Below are 16790 nucleotides of genomic sequence, written 5' to 3' on the forward strand. Positions count from 1 at the left end.
TTGCTGCTTTATCTAAATATCATCCTAAAATGGACTACTTTAATTTGAAAATACATATTTTCAGAAAAGGCACTTGTGCCTTTTCTCCCGCAGCAATGTATTGTGGGTAATACACCACTCAAGTCTGCATCAGTGCGGATTTGGGTGGTGGAGATCAAGGGTGCAAAAGAGGAGTGGTCAACTTCCACACTGGAGAATTGGGACACCCGACATACTCACACACCTGGATGGGAATTGAAGGGCGCAAGTGTGGAAGTGCGAGTATTGGGATTGGGCCTATGTCCCTTTTGGAGAGGAGAAAACTGACAGCCCCCCTCCTAACCGGCAGAGAAGGAAATCTGTTTCAATATAACCTTCCTTCCAACACGATGGTAACTTTAGACACTGTCTGCTTACTTATTGGACCTTTAAACTGGGACTTTTCTGTTTCTATCGCAGTTAAACATGAACAAGCTTGGCACAGGGGTTACTCTGATTTCTCCGTTACACACCATAATTTTAAATTGACCGTGAAAATTTTCAGGTTTTAAAATAATTCCAACTGAGCCAAGCAGCTGTGAGGATGTGAAACTAATTCTGACACTCGTTTTTGAACGGAGCTCAGACGGGTTTTTATAGTGTTTCCTCAAACAAACTGAATGTTTATGATGGAAAAGAAACACTAATGTTCTTTGTTCTTGACACCAAGAGTTTGCTAACAGATGGAGCCTTATAAACACATCAGAAACACAACAACGCACACAACAAAGATAACAACAGTGTCTGATCGGATGAGCGGTTAAGTTTAGCAGCTGCAGAGAATCAGAGGAAGAAATCGGATCTGAAGGAGTGTTGGTGGCACAGTCAGAGGTCAGTCGGACTCCAGGAGACCACAGCGTCTCCTGAACTCCTGTCCTCGTTCATGGATCCATTTGTTGGAAACTGCAGGAGAAAGTTTCAGTCAAGATGAGAGAGAAGTAATTCAGACCACAGAGATGATTATTATTTAGGATAATCACTAAAACTCCAGAACTGTTGTGAAGCGTCTCATCATCAAAGTAACAGGGTGGGATGCTCTATAAACAGCAGATCACCTGACTGACTGCAGGTTTTCCACACATCTTGCAGATATTCATGGATCAGAACCAACATCTCTGATCAAAAACGATCAGAACATTTTCTGTTGCTTTGAGAAGGTCCTGGATCTCAGGCGTGTCTGCAGGTGAGAAGAACTCACCCCATTTGTTTCCCAGCAGAACCGGACAAGCGGCGTGTCGGGTCAGATAGTCTCCCTCGCCACTGCGGTGCAGATTGTACCAGAACACCGCTGTGCCCTGCAGCAAACAGGGTCACAACTAATTAGTCTTCTACTTGTATTAGAAAAGGAAAAACGGCACGTAAATTTAAAAATGGAACAATTTTAGTTTGTGAAACAGATTTTAACTTGATTTTAAGATTTTTGAAAAAGGGTTATTCATCAAAAAGTTTTTATAAACAATTCATAGTGTGATGTTAATTTTAAATCAAACAAAAAACTAATTTTGTTTTTTAAAGGCAACTAAATGTTTGGGTTCTGTGGGGCTTCACGAGCGGGTTGGGTCACCTTTTTGGGCTTCACAGAGGCACCGATATCAGTGAAGACGGTGGCGCCCCCTGCCTGCACGTCGCTCATCTGCAGCAGGAGGGAGAAGATATTCAGAGTGAATCCATCAGCATGAAGTTATAAAACAACAACAACAACAGACTGACATAGAGCAGCCACGTGGCGATCCGGTTCCCGGTGCCCAGCTCCTCAAATGCATCCGGCTCGTCTTTCTGCAACACGGAAAGGAAAAAAGCTCTTCTTGTTTATTCCTCCTTCAGAGGGCCGAAGACAGCTTGGAGAAATCCAGTGTTCATGCAGTCAAATGCTTTTCAAGTAAAGTTCTAATGTCTCCTGAGCTCCATAAAACACTCATGCCTCCTGATGTGGTCGTGTTTAAACTGTGTTTATGGTGGTTTTACACTCATCCATTCACTCTTAAACCCATTTCTGTGACAATCAAAGGTGTGAAAGCTGGTTTACCCGTCCAAAGTCAAAGTGAGGCTCATACTGTCCTCCAATCCCGTAGTTCGCCACCTGCCTCAAACACAAACATCAACAAACACAGCAGTGAATCTGTGTGCCAAAGACATCATAGATCAGCAGCTGCTTACCTGCAGGTCCTCAGCTGTGCTGATATCCAAGCCCGTGATGTCCTCGATCCTCTGGTTGATTGTATCCACGACTGGATGTTCAAATGCTGCGAGCCAAGCACTAAGAGACAGAGGACCGAGTCAGGACACAAAGACATCAAGTCTGAACATAAGGACCGAGTCAGAACAGGGTGACCGAGGATGCAGTGTCACTGCACAAGAAAAAAATAGGACACAGGGGTTTGGATATCAGAACAGAAGAAAGAGTCAGGACATGGATAAAAGGAACACAGGATCAGGATGTGAGAACAGAGGATGCAGAGACAGGACATGTGTCAGAATCTTAGTGGTGGGAAAATAAGCTGTTGACACAGTGATAGAATGGTGTTAGCGAGACAAAGAGGACCCGTGTGGATTAAATCGGAGACGTAAGTTGCAACATGTTTTTCTTCTCTCTGATTTATTTGTCCTGCAGCTAAAAGAAGCACACAAGGTGTGAAGGAAGAAAACCAGAATCAGAACCACAGGACTGATCCGCTCACTACACGAATAATCTCATCAACTTTATAGTTATCATGGAGTATTATGATAAATGACCCGCACTCGTATAGCACCTTTCAGTCAGAGGACTCCAAAGTGCTTTACACTACAGTGTATTGTAGCGTCATGAAGGGACTGTTTTCTCCCTTCTCCTCAGGAAGAACTAATCTCCTTGATATGCTCAGGGCCTTTTGATGCCTGCGTCTAAACTGTTTTAACTAGCTATTTGCCTCCCCCTACAGCTCAAGAGAAGAAAGAAGACCAAGGACTCTCTTCTCTTTAAATAATAAGCAAATACCCTTGTTAGTCCAAATAATCGTGTAAAGCTCAGGGTTAAATCAATCTGTGAAATGAGAATATTAATTACTTGATATTATAATCCTATGATAATATTTTAATAAGTAATATAATTTTAAACTACACACTAGACTGATCACACGTAATGTTAAAAACCACATGACCGATTCCTTTGTCTCTCCAATCAGAGCTTTCCTTTCTGATGCGTAGCTAATCTGTGCGGTGTTTATATTTGTTGTCCAATTCTGATTCGACCATAAATCAAAACATCTGATTTATAAAACTAACTCCCATGCCATCCTTAAGTCAGTTCAAACGTTTTAGAGTTGTGAGCCGGCCACTCGTAACTTTTTAACCACAAAGAACCTAACGACAAGCTGGAAAATAAACCTGTTGCTAGCTCCACCTGACGCAACGCTCCTTCAGAGTAAAAGCTGAACTCACTGACCCTTCAGGGTCCCGCTGACGCTGTAAACACCTGCCGCGTGCCTGGGGGCAATCCCAAGACTAGTCTGTCATGCCGTACGCCGTTTCACCGGCTCCGGTACCAAAGGGGGTTAGAGAACCTGGCATTCTGGATCTACAAGGAGGTCTCCGCAAGGGTATGTAGAACGGCAAGATAGTGTCTGAATGTGGTTTTTGAAACGCCGACTACAGTTTAGAGCAAAACATTCGCTCCCACACAGAACTAATGCTTCTCCGGAAACGAGAGTTCTGATAACAACATTCCATATTTACACCATCCATTTTGCCTCATTCACAACTAGATCCATTCATCACATAGTGTTTAGAGTTAGTTAGCCTTGTTTAAAATTGTTTAGAAATAAATCTTCGTAAACTTTAAAACTTGTCTCTCTCTTTTGACTCTGGGTTATTACGAAATGTTACCTAATCCCTGCAATAAAAAGTTCCGATCTTCTGTTTAAAGATAGTATTCAAAGATACATAAAATTGATTCCACATTTTCTGTGGAATCTCAGCTTTGATGGTTTCCTACATAAGATGCAACTATTGATCCACTACAGTATCATTCATCCATTCACACACACACATATTCACACTGATGATGAGCTACGGTGTAGCCACAGCTGCCCTGGGGTGAGCTGACGCGGAATACAACAGAGTACAGCAGAATACATCAAAAACCCAGTTAACCGGGGGCCTCATTTATTAAACGTTACATAGAATCCTTACTAAACCCTACTTAAGCTCAGCAAAAGAAAAAAATTGTTATGCAAACAAATTTTTCGAACTATAAAACTCTGCTTACACAGCTCCATGCAGTTTCTGCTTTATAAATCACACCCGAATGGACAATGCAAACTATGTTATAAAATTGTGCAAATAAATCTGCTTATTCAGTTTAACCCAAAAAGGCTTTAGGCAAGAAAAATTGTTCATATCAAACAAACATCAGCCCGACGATCCGCCACGTCCCACTGGAACGAGCACGCTGTTTGTGCATAAGCAAGCTTTATGAATGAGGCCCCGGATCATTAGCTTTGATCCCAGTGTCCATGCTGACCTGAGTCCAGCAAACAGCTCCTACAAATGAAGGAATGAGCATCAGAACTGGATGTGGACTATAAAAGCCAAGAAATCCAAATAAAATTTTGACAAATGGAAACGGATTACAATGATTTTAGAAACACAGGACCCAATTGTGAAACAATATCTTCTCTGAACTGTGAAGGTCTAAAATAATCTGAGCTGTCTGGATCAATCTGTTCAACTGGTTCTGAATCACAAGCAGCTGATCAGCTTCTCTTACCTCTTGGAGACTCTGTAATGAGCTGTGGTCAATTTTCCTGTCTGAGGATCATGAACTGTTGCACGTCTGAGCTAATTCAGCCATCGAATGGCATCACACAGAGACAGAGACAGAGAGAGGCGGGTCATTACAGACAAGTCAGGAAGGCAGCAAGACAAACCCAAACCACTGAAGGTTCTAACATCAGTTATTACTCCTCCATTCCAAACCCAGCTGGGACTGAGCAGATCTAGGGCAGAAATTAAATAAAAATCCTGTTAAACAGCAGAGTTTGATCCTGATTTGGTCAAAAAACATTAAAGCCCGTTTGAGGAGATCTCATTATCTTCAGTGTGGTGGGAAACCTAACCCCCGACCCTCCAGCAGAACCACGAAGCTGTCGGACCGCCTTGCTGCCCTTGTGACAAGTTAGAGATAAAAGAGGTGATATTAGTGTCCCAGCCCTCCTTCCTCCTGAAGGAAAAACACAAACAGCCTCATTCCTACCAAGATCACAGAGACAAAAATTTAATAAAAAAAATAAATAAATAAAAATTTCTAATGAAAATATGAAGAAAGCAAATCAGATTTTTGGCACAACTGGAGGCTTGAACACGAAAATATTTTGCAATTTGACCATTAAAATAAAAACCTGAAAATATCAAGATTAAAAAAACCTCACCATCAATTAAGTTTGAACTGTCTAATGGGTGTGACCCCGCAAGGAAAGTTGACCATTGAGCAGGATTGATGGTTTATCCCTTGAGGTCCACGTGGCAGGGGTGAGGTGGTGCTCACTCCTCACCCCTGCCACATGGACCCAAGGGATAAACCATCAACCCTGCTCAATGGTCAACTTTCCTCACGGGGTCACACCCATTAGACAGTGGGAGGGTTATAAAAGTTACGAGTTATTCACTGTTGAGTGATTTCTGAAGCCTGAAGTAAACCAATACGATCAGAATACATCACAAGACGTCAGCCTGGTGTTATTTTAAAGACGGAGTCGGATACTCTGAAACAGTAAAAGCATTTGGAAAAGATAAAATTGAGAGTTTTCCGCTCCTGTCAGGATATCAGCTGGTGTGGATGATTAACATAGAAAGAGAAACTGATGGGAGGAGATCCTCCTGCTGCCCCCCCCCAACCTCATGGCAGCTCTTACCTTTTACTGATGCGATATTGGGCCGTCTCCAGAACTCCGGTGATGGGGTTGGAGACGGTGGCTCGACGCAGCTGTGAAATCAATTGGCTGAAAGTTACAGGGAGACACACACTGACTCCCGTATACCTCAGTTATAAAAAAAACCCATCTGACTGAAGCGGAGTTTTCTTGCTGTATAGGGACTAAAGAATCGCGATCCCGATGGCACGCACACCTACAGGGTTTCTGTACAGAAAACAGACCATCTGGTTCTCAGCAGGTCTCAAAACAGATCGATAAGATCTCAAATAAAACGTGACATTTTAGTATTTTTATTAAAGGTGTCAAAAACTTGTTTAATACATTTGCAGTTGTCTCTTGTGGGAATAAATGCCTTAGTCTTACTTGGAAGGGAAAAAGCTCAGATGCGCCTGAACCAGGAAGTACAAGTAAGCTGAGGAGAAAGTAGCTTAACATGACAGGATTATTTCCTGATATTTGGACATCTCACCTCTGATTGGATAACAACACAACTCCACCACTGACTCTGTTTGCTCTGCGATGTTGACGTTTTATCTCCACAAATAACATAAGTTTGATGGAATTCTGCCATGTGGTGGAGTTGCTAATGCTAATGGCTAGTTTTGCTAGTCGAAACTAGAGGTCGACCAATATTGACTTTTCTATTGCCAATACCAATATGTAGGAGACATGGTCAGCCAATGGTTGATATGTGCTGCCAATTTTTATGGGCTGATTTTCATGGCCGATATCTAGACATTTTCTACTTTGTTTTCATGCTAAAATGTCACTAATAACGTTGGTTAATGCACAAAATATCTGAAGCTGAATCAGTTTTTGAACTCTGAATTTAACTGTTAAGCTTTAACTTTGTGCACTGCTCAGTGTTAAAGTCAGGCACCTAAATAAAGTTAATTCAGCGTATTGATTATGCAGATGTCATCAGTGAATGTAAATATAGTACATTTAAATTAAATTCTGCAACAGCACCGGGATGCCCGAGGATGTGCCTGGCTTTAAATCGGCTTTATTAAGGACAAATATCGGCCGATGCGAAACATGAAAAGAGCGGACAGTAAATATCAGCCCGATATATCCGTTTACCCCTAGTCAAGATGTTCTCTGCCGTTTCCTGGACGCTAAACCAACAACAGCCTTCCCCGTCACGAGTCATGATGGGTGATTACATGAATGTTAAGGGACAGTGTGACGTAGATCCGCCAGGCTTTTCAAATCCTAGAGTTTCACCGTCTATTTTCTATCAGAAGCTAATGCGGGAGATAGGTGTAGGAGACTATTTTCAACCTGCATGAAAACCTCAGAGTGACTGATTATAATCAGAAATAATCATTAAATGTTCTTTTCAGTGTTCCACACCTTTAAACTAACACAAACTAAAGCAGCAAAAAGTAGATGATGTGCATTACTGAAAGCCCTTTTATTGTGTCAGATCCCCTTCAGGTGAGCTGGTGAGAATAAACATACACTCACCCTGGGTTTGGCCAGCTCCTTCACCTTCTCCATCTCTTTTTCAGATACAACATCATGGTAGCGGACAATGTGGGGCCGGTCCCACTCATCTTCCTGTTTCACCGGACCAATTACAAACCTTGGGTGGCGGCCATTGTCGTAGTAACGGCAGAAGAGGCGGCTCTGCCTTCGAGGGGTCTGACAGGAAGAAGGCGGAGACTGAAGCATGACGGAGGTCACGTAAGAGGCGTGTGTAAGCGTGTGTGTGTGTGCGCGCACTCACCATCCGGATGCCTTCACTGCGACACAGTTTCTCGTACTTGTTCCTCTCGGGCAAGTAGTCGTCATGGCGACCTTGACTCTCCTTCCTCTGTTTCTGCTGCTCCTCATCCTCCCTGCCCTCCACCTTTTTCTGTTTGGACAGCTGATACTCAAAGTACTTCAGGTTGCCGTTGGCTCTTTGGTGAGTTGGGTCTAATTGGGCAGAACCAGGATTTCATGTCAGTAAAGATATAGCTTCAGCCCCCTCACCTCCATTTCAATGAAAACAAGTATCAAGGTCACATGACCATGTGAGCATGGCCTCAGTGCAACAGCTTAATTCAATGGGACCGGAGCATTTAGCAGGACTTGATCTGTGGAGCTCAGTGTTCAGGAGGAGCATTAAAGAGCAAGTCACCCCTACCAGAATCTAATTCCACTCCCATTTCCTGTTTGAAAAATGTGCCAATTTATCAGCAAAAAAAGTTTATATGGGGGTCACTGTCTCTTTAAAGACTTCAAAGCAATGATGGATGAAGGATGTAAACATCAGGGAACTTTGGTCTTGGCATCAAACCCAGCTGCTGCTGTGGGGTGACGGGCATTAATGTGAAGGTGAGCATAGAACCGTTGATGTGGTTCTGAGCGAGCTGACCAGCAGATTAAAAAAGAGATGGGACCCGAAGACAGGCCTCGGCGGAACCCCAAAACTCAGGCAAGCCACTGAGGATGGGAAATTGCTCAAAGTAAAGACTACTGAGTGTTTGTAGAGCAGACTGAACATCTGAGGTCACACATGTTTCATATAAACCCTGAAAACTTTTGTTTTATATTATTTGAGTTTAACTCAACAATAATAAATCTGTGCTACTGTCTCAGTTTCTGCATCAAACTGAAAGCTGTTTGCACTCTGGCCGTACTGACCGAGTTCTAGCAGCTGCTTAGTGAAGTCCAGGGCTCTCCGCAGCCCCCCCTGCTGATACACAGAGTAGCTCAGGTAGTCCAGGATGGCGACAGCATCCACAGTGCTGGACGTCTCCCCCTGGTCCAGCTGCTTGAGGGCCTGAGCCATCCACAGCTCCGTGTGGTAGTAGTCCGCCTCCGAGTACGCCACCTTCCCAAGGTCGTAGCAGTCATCTACCGTAAGAGTGAGGTGCGCGGGCGTGACGGAGAACAAACCTGAACACAGAGAACGGTGCATTGGAGGCACGAGCAGAAGCTAAAGTTGCAGTTTGTCTCCAGGAAACCATTTTCAACTGTTATCCATAAGAAGATGAGGCCATTAATGGAAGCTAGTGTTAGAGCTGTAACAAAACCAACATCTGATGAGTGGTTTCACAGGGCAATGTCCCAAGAAGAGCAAACACCTGAGTTATCCTGTCTGTTTCATTAGGATCTATCAAGCTGCCAAAGAGAACTCAGTCCGACAAACAGAAAATAGGAATTTAGCTCCAAAAGGGTGAAGAGCAAAAACTTGATTAGTGGTCATCATTTTTTAATAAACTAAGACAAAAAAATGAAACATAAAACTAATTTCAATAATAAATTATTTTAAAAATGATTTTATTTAAGAATGAACAATTACACTGACTGCCCTCTGTATGTGTGTGTGTGTGTGTGTGTGTGTGTGTGTGTGTGTGTGTGTGTGTGTGATGAGCCGGTTTGTCTCTCCCTGATTAGAAACATTGTTCTCTGATCTGAGATCAGGCTGGTGGTGCTGCTGACCCGCTAGCTGACCAGTGGAGATGGTGTCGGTGTCCAGCTGGTAGGTGTCCTGTAGCCTCATCAGAGCTTTAGCAGCTCCGGTCTGGTCGTCATCACTGGGAAAGTTCTGCCTCTGGATGGTCAGGTTGGAGACGAACACTAAAGAAAAAAGAAGTTCATCGTCTTTGTCGTGACCATGGCAACAGATAACCTCACAGTTTCTTAAAGTGGTTTGTATGAATTCTGAAGGAAATAATGATGATAAAAGTCCTAAAAACTACATTCAGGTGTTTATTTTGTTGAAAAACTTTCCTCATAAAAGGTTGAATATGGAACAATTTAATAAAAAGCAATATATTCTTAAAAATAATACCTTCACGGGTGCAGAAGAAGGTACAGTATTTCCCATAAAAGATAGAATCTAAATGAAAATAATCAAATATTCATTTTGATGGGCATGACGCTGGGTTTATGTTTACATCTACCAGCCAATAGAGGGCACTGCTGCAGGTTGTCAAACAGTCCATTGGCACTGCGGAAAATGGTGGACTCGGCAAGTCAAGCAGCTGATCTGAGCCCAGAAGATGTCATTATACTTCTCAGAAGAGGAGCGACCATAAAAGATCTAAAACCAGAGTGAGTTTAGGTGAAGCCTACAACAGATGGACAAAGATAAAAAATGTTCACGTATCAGCAGCAAACCTGGTATCCCGACGGCTGGAAACCTTGTTCTATTGTTGCAGTTACAACCTCCACACACTAGATGTCACTTTGGTGTTTGTGTTTCATATTCAACCTTTAACACGTATTTGCAACAGAACTCAATGTGATTCCACATCTGCTTCTTTAGATTTAGAAGAAATCTGCAGAAATTTTTTAAAACCTGTGTGTGTGTGTGTGTGTGTGTGTGTGTGTGTGTGTGTGTGTGTGTGTGTGTGTTTACCATCAGACATGTCCATCAGGACAAGGCTCTCTAGCTCCGTCCACTCTGTGTTGAGTCTTTTTATTAGTTTGAAGGCATTTACCGGTTGACCCAGAAAACCTTCAGGATCCTCAGTGGCAGCAGCTGAGAGGGCTTCCAGTTTATCCGCCCACCTAAACACACACACACACACACACACACACACACACACACACACACACACACACACACACATGCACGTTTGTGTGCAAACACACTTTCATCCCTTTGGTGCTTCATGACTCGAGACCTTTTTTCTGGCTGAACTTAATCACTTGGCACCAGTTTACCTCGAAGAGGAGATCATTTAAATTTATCGGTGGATTACGCCAAATCCATGGATTATAATCCAGAGGTGAACACAAGAACGGAGCAATGATTCAATAATAATGTTGGGACTGAACCAAACTGATGACGCTCTCATATCAGATCTCTGTCTGAGGTTCGGATCCAGAACGCCAAGTTAATACTGTACAGATTTGCAAATGTGTGCTGAAATATTGCAGAATGAATAAATCTGCTGTATAGCACAATTAATAATCATTCATATATAATAAATCAGAATGCAGTAAAAACTTGTCAGCTACTCTCAGGTTTGAAGTAAACTAAATCTCCTTTCAGATGGACAACATCTGTCAGATTTAAATAAAACATCTGGCTTCCTGCAGCTGCATCAAAACATCACCAGTCTGGAGTCAGAGCACCAGCTTTGTTCAAAACTTGTTTTGTCACTCAACAGCAGACAGGATGAGGGCTCACCTTCTGATTTGCTGCAGTTTGTCCTCCTCTGCTCTGATGTAGTCCTTCAGTGACATGACCAGGTCCTTCTCCATGAACAGCAGGTCTGTCATCTGACCTGGGAAACATGCAGTATTGACCCGGTCTGCTGAAGCTATGTGAACCAGGAGGACAGCAGAAGAGGAGGACGGATAGAAAAAAAACACCAACTCACCAATGGAGGTAAAGAAGTCACTGCGAGCAGAGGTGGAGGTGAAGAGGAGAAGATGGACGATCCACCAACGATAGGCAGTCATCCTGCAGAGACAGAACTCAGCTTTTGGGATGGGTCAGACTTTAAATCATCAGCTTCTACAGGAAGTAAATGTTGACTAAACTCCAGCTGTTTATAATAAAAACACCTAAAACCTTCAGACATGTGATTAAACCGCAAACAGACCAGACCCACGGAACCACATATTCATTCAATCTTATTATAAAATAATAGAATAAACAGACTTGAGTTAAAACACAATTTGGCGTAAAAGTGTCCGATATTCCTAAACATCGGTCCAGTCAGTGAATCCCAACATTAAAACTGGAATAAAGTAGAGAGAACTGGAATAACCTGAGACCAGATTGTAACTGGCTTTAGTTGTACTGAACAGGAATGACTTGTTCTCAATCTGGCTGCAGTGAATTATTTGAATTAAATTAAATAATAACAAAATAAATTGGTTTTAAATTACCTTGTTTCTTAAATAAAAATGTATAGTTTACCTCAGACTTATTTTGCTGCTGGAGTATAAACCAGGCACACTCTTGTAATAAATTATACATTTTTGTTTGTTGCCATATTGTTTGTATATCACCAATATAAAAAATGTTTAAAATAGCATTATTACAATACAGCATTTTTTTCTGTTGGTTTGTGGGAGAGGTTGCTTTAAACAAAATTGAAATATTTTTCTGTTTTATTATTTTTTTATTTTAAATTATATATTTGCAATATAGATAAACTAAGCTTATTAAAAATAATCCTAGTTTGAAATAAATGCCACAAGCTCAAGAACAGGAGCAGAAATTTGAATATTGTCTATAACATCTGGAGATTAAATTAATTTTATTTCTAAACTTTCTGTTACAGTTTGAGCCCAGAGTGTAGTGGACCTCACCTGTCTCAGGTTTGAGGTGTATGTTCAGGTGGGCGGTGAGGTCTCAAGGTGAGGTGTTTGATATTTAAGTTTATGAGATGATCTACAAAACAAACCTGATATATACAATCTGGATTAGCTAGCCCATGAAGAGTTTTCACCCACTTTCCACGTCATCTGGGTAGAAATGGAATTCCTGGAGGGATAAATGTGCTCTTAAAGAAACCTTCCTGCTCTGAACAACCGTGGGATGGACCAGCTTCCCTCCACATTTACAAAAGGAGTAATAAAAGAGCTTAACCCTCCTGCTGGTGACAGTACTGACCTTGTTTCGAGTAGATTGGGACACAAAAGTTAGCAATAAGAAACCTTTATTTACATTTTTCTCGTCATGTTTCGGATCTATTTTAGTTTATTACTGGCTCCACTGTGAGAACAACTAGTTCTTCTCTCTGCTAAAAATAATGATCAAACCTAGCAACATTCTGAATGAGCCAACCTGTGCCAGTTTCAGCAGCTCTGGTTCGGATCAAAGCAGACAGGTTCGGCTGCTTCTCGCTGGTTTTCTCTGATTAAAGCGTTAAATCCACCGCCTGCCTCCCAGTTTACAGAAAGAAATATGTTGACGGAACCCAGCAGCTTCTCTGAAGCAAAACAAACCTCCTCCTGTTTTTCTTCTCCTTCTCTCAGAGTCTCAGAGCGTACTTCCGCCACCTGCTGGCCACAAGCTTCCTCTGACGCCCCTTCATCGGAACCAAAGTCTGTTTTGAGCTGACGGCTCTGTTCACAGAACTCATCAGTATTAATCACAAAAAACAAAAGCTAATAATCCATTACAGCTTTTAAACACAAGATCTTCCCCTAGTCACGACCATCAGCGTGGAAAAGGGAATTAAATCACCCCAATAATCTTCCCCTCTCAGAACGACATCATTTGATTTGATTTTTTCTTCTCAAATATTACATTTATACAATTAAACAACCAGATAAAAAGGAAAAAAAGTGATTTTTGAGGGAGCAAGATGAAACAAGGAACAATCAACTGTTTTCTTAACACTTGCACTGTATGTATAAATACACATCACCTACAAATACACATATGTGTATGCATACATGCATGCATAACTGTGCATGCACATATGCATGTGTATTATACAGAAATTATACAAAAGCCTATTGTAGAATGAATAAAACTATACAAAAGATGATGTGACAGGGAGTAAAAGTAAAGAAAGAGGACTTGAGGTAATTAGGGTCTTCAGCCCATAGCAATGGAGAGTGTGGGGAAGAGTGTCAGTAATGTGGTAAGTTTCAGCAAGAATGAAAGAAAAGGCATAGAAGACAGTGGTGAGAGTAGTCATGTTGTATAGTTTAGAGACGTGTCCACGAGGAAAAGACAGGAGGCAGAACTGGAGGTAGCAGAACTCAAGATGTTGAGGTTCTCTTAAGAAGTGACAAGGATGGATGGGTTCAGGAATGAGTCCATCAGAGGGACAGCTCATGTTAGATGTTTCGGAGATAAAGTCAGAGAGGACAGACTGAGATGGTTTGGACATGTCCAGAGGAGAGACAATGGTGATAGGCACAGGGATGCTGAGGTTGGAGCCACCAGGCAGGAGGCTGAGAGGAAGACCAAAAAGGACATTCATTGATGTGGGGAAGGAGGACATGAATGTAGTTGGTGTGAGTGAGGCTTGAGGATACAGAAGACAGGACTACATGGAGACAGATTATTTGCCCTGCAGACACCCAAAGAGAAAACGAAAACAAACAAAAATCAAGGAAGGAGGAAAATGATGAAAAGCATCCTCCTCATTGGTGTTCCGGACTCTGCCCTGAATCGGCTGCAGGTTGTTCAGAACGCTGCTGCCAGGTTCTTGACGGGTACACACCGACGTAGCCACATTACCCCTGTCCTGTCACATCTTCACTGGCTCCCTGTCATTTTCAGAGTGCAGTTTAAGTTACTGACTTTTGTTTTTAAAGCACTCAGTGACCTGGCACCTTCCTACCTCTCTGCCCTTCTCACTCCATATGTGCCCACCCGCTCGTTGAGGTCGGCTGACCTTTTGCTGCTGCACACGCCGCGGATGAGGCTCAAATCGCGGGGTGAATGAGCATTTGTCCATGCTGCCCCAAAGCTATGGAACTCATTGCCCATTGGAGTTCGGCAGGCTCCATCTCTGGCGGTTTTTAAATCTCGTTTAAAGACCCACTTTTACACTTTGGCTTTTAGACAGTGACTCGTTTTAGTGTTTTATTGTGTCATTGTTTAAATGTGTTCTTATTATTCATGTTTTCTCTGCTTTTAATTGAGATTTTTATCCTTTGTTTTAGCTCCTTGTAATGGGTGTGTTTTGTTTTAGCCTGTGTAGCACTTTGGGCAGCTCCCATGCTGCATTTTAAATGTGCTATATAAATAAACTATGCTATGCTATGCTATGCTATGCATGTTTAAGGTTTTGGTAAATGGCCTGTATTTGTAGTGCCTTCTCAGGGTTCTACAACCCCCCAAGGGGGCTGGTGGACACCCCATGTTGCTCACTCTGTCAGAAACGAGGGTCTTAAGCGCACATACTGAGCAGCTGTCCAAGAGCTCTAGGGGAAGGCGCTACCGTTGGCGCCATGATCAAATGCTGAGAGTCATCACAGAGGCCATCAGTAAGGGGATCTCTTGTAGTACACCAGCAACCAAAGAGGCAAGATATCACTTTTGTGAAAACAGGGGAGAAGCCTCAACATTGCCTGAATCAGTCAGGGGGGCTACTCGTGTCAGCAAGGGACTGGCAGCTCAACGCTGACCTGGGGAGAAAGCTCAGATTCCCAGAAAATATTGCGGTGACTACCCTCAGGCCAGCTATTGTCTTGGTCTCAGAGCAAACTAAGCAAGTGGTTCTGTTGGAACTGACTGCCGTGGGAAGATCGGATGGAGGAGACCTTTGAAAGGAAGAGGGCCAAGTACGAAGAGCTTGTAGATGAATGCCGAAGCAGGGGGTGGAGGACCCGGTACGACCCCGTCGAGGTCGGGTGCAGAGGATTTACTGGTCAGTCACTAATTAGGGTCCTCAAGATGTTTGGAATGGTGGGACTGCACACGAGAAAAGCTGTTAAGAACATCTCAGATGCTACTGAAAAGGCATCTAGATGGTTGTGGATCAAGCGGAGTGACCCGTACTAGACTACGCTGGAAGTTATCTCTGATTTTATCAATTGTTGTTGACAAATTTAGACAAATCAGAATTTGACAAGTTTAAAGGCGTTACCAAAGACCCCCAGAGAATCACTCCCTCACTCAGATAGAGGTTATTCTCGGTTTGAAGTGAAAATGTTATAGCAGTTATGTGGGGCAAGAATGTTATACATTAATAACAATATTATGATATTACTGAGTTCATACTTACTGGTTGATTATTATTTCAACAATCACTGATCTGGTGTCTGAGGTGACATGTGCTGCTTATCGTGGCTGCAGGAACTGAAGTGGGGATAGTCCCAACCCACCTAGTGGACACTTATGTTGTGCTGTCTGAAGTCTGTTGCATTTCTGTCTGAGGTGTTTTTTTGCAGAGCAAAGCTGCCCTCCTGGTGGGAGGGTAACTCTGAAGTGCCTTTTTTCCCTCCACCTGAACCAATCCTCATGTAACCCTCTTATCTCTATTAAGGTAGCGTAACTCAGGGTTGCGAATGACCACAGTCACCAATTCTTGTCATGTGTCTTGCCCATGTATGTCTGATCTCTGAATTGTGTGTACTGAAACTCTAATTTCCCTCTGGGATTAATAAAGTATCTTTGATTTGATTTGATTAAGATCTGAAATAAATCACTACAGGAAAACTATTCATTTTAAGTCACAATGTAAAGTACAGGACACATTATTCAAACACGTTGGACGTAAACACATTGTTCATTCAACAAAATACGATTATATGAGGTTTTAAAGTCATTTATGTGAGCCAGGCAAGATAGACTTTATTCAGAGAGGATAGAGAAGAAGTTCTGGTCTTGCAGCCTTGAGGACTCATGACATACACAGGATTTGTAAAGAATATTGGCTCAAGTATAGCACTTTTCAGAGTCAGAGGACTCCAAAGCGCTTTACGAGGCTTTCCAAGCAGGAACCAGCTGTCCCTCCGACCACCACCATCAGGCAAGACGGGTGAAGTGTCTTGCCCAAGGAAACAACAGCAGCATTCTCTGGCGGTAACAAACCTTCCCATTGCTGGACAACCTGCTCTACCTCCTGAGCTGCTGCCCTTTTGTTTAAAGTTTTGTTTGAAGTTTAGGTGTTCTGTGAATTCTCTTGCTCTCCGTGTTCTTGAATCCTCCCTGTCTTCTATCAGCTTGTTCAGCTGTCTGTCTAGCTGCCTAGTTGCCATGAAGAGTTGAAGAATGCTGATTGGAAGGTGTGTGTGTGTGTCAGAGCTGGTGTGTGTGTGTGTGTGTGTGTGTGTGTGTGTGTGTGTTTGTGTGCAGGCGAAAGAGAGAGAGAGCAGGGAGTTAAACTTAAGAGGGGTTTTGAGGGAATATTATTTTTCCTTTAAATGGAGCTATAGTCAGCAGCAGCTTGTTAAGTTTAAGCATCAAGATTTGTTCCACCGTGAAACTTGAAGCAGAAC

General features: G+C 42.6%; 1 protein-coding gene across 5 annotated transcripts; it reads right to left on the minus strand.

Moving 5' to 3' along the window:
• Positions 1-622: 622 nt before the first annotated feature.
• Positions 623-12850, minus strand: LOC107387232 (prolyl 4-hydroxylase subunit alpha-1). 5 transcript variants are annotated; one of them, XM_015962079.3, is made up of 16 exons: positions 12673-12850; positions 11255-11337; positions 11062-11158; positions 10285-10436; positions 9363-9500; positions 8562-8816; positions 7660-7850; positions 7398-7574; positions 5907-5977; positions 4763-4828; positions 2176-2275; positions 2045-2098; positions 1729-1794; positions 1583-1651; positions 1217-1313; positions 623-921 (listed from the first exon to the last, which is right to left on the minus strand). In XM_015962079.3, exons 2-16 carry the CDS (start codon positions 11334-11336, stop codon positions 851-853), a joined length of 1686 nt encoding a protein of 561 aa, XP_015817565.3. In that variant the 5' UTR covers position 11337; positions 12673-12850; the 3' UTR covers positions 623-850. The 5 variants fall into 5 exon arrangements, 3 of the variants coding, with proteins under 3 accessions (XP_015817565.3, XP_015817564.3, XP_054605403.2); XM_015962078.3 differs by lacking the exon at positions 4763-4828; XM_054749428.2 differs by lacking the exons at positions 1729-1794; positions 4763-4828.
• Between the last annotated feature and the right edge of the window lie 3940 nt (positions 12851-16790).

The sequence above is a fragment of the Nothobranchius furzeri genome, chromosome 16 (assembly GCF_043380555.1).
Source record: "Nothobranchius furzeri strain GRZ-AD chromosome 16, NfurGRZ-RIMD1, whole genome shotgun sequence".
NCBI classification, from domain to species: domain Eukaryota; kingdom Metazoa; phylum Chordata; class Actinopteri; order Cyprinodontiformes; family Nothobranchiidae; genus Nothobranchius; species Nothobranchius furzeri.

Bases quoted from the DNA above. Each gene is read 5' to 3' on its own strand.
- LOC107387232 (XM_015962079.3), bottom strand. From the start codon at position 11,336: ATGACTGCCTATCGTTGGTGGATCGTCCATCTTCTCCTCTTCACCTCC. The intron at 11,159-11,254 runs GTGAGTTGGTGT...CATGTTTCCCAG, and splicing joins TGACTTCTTTACCTCCATTG to GTCAGATGACAGACCTGCTG. The intron at 5,978-7,397 runs GTGAGTGTATGT...TTGATTTCACAG, and splicing joins AGGAGCTGGCCAAACCCAGG to CTGCGTCGAGCCACCGTCTC.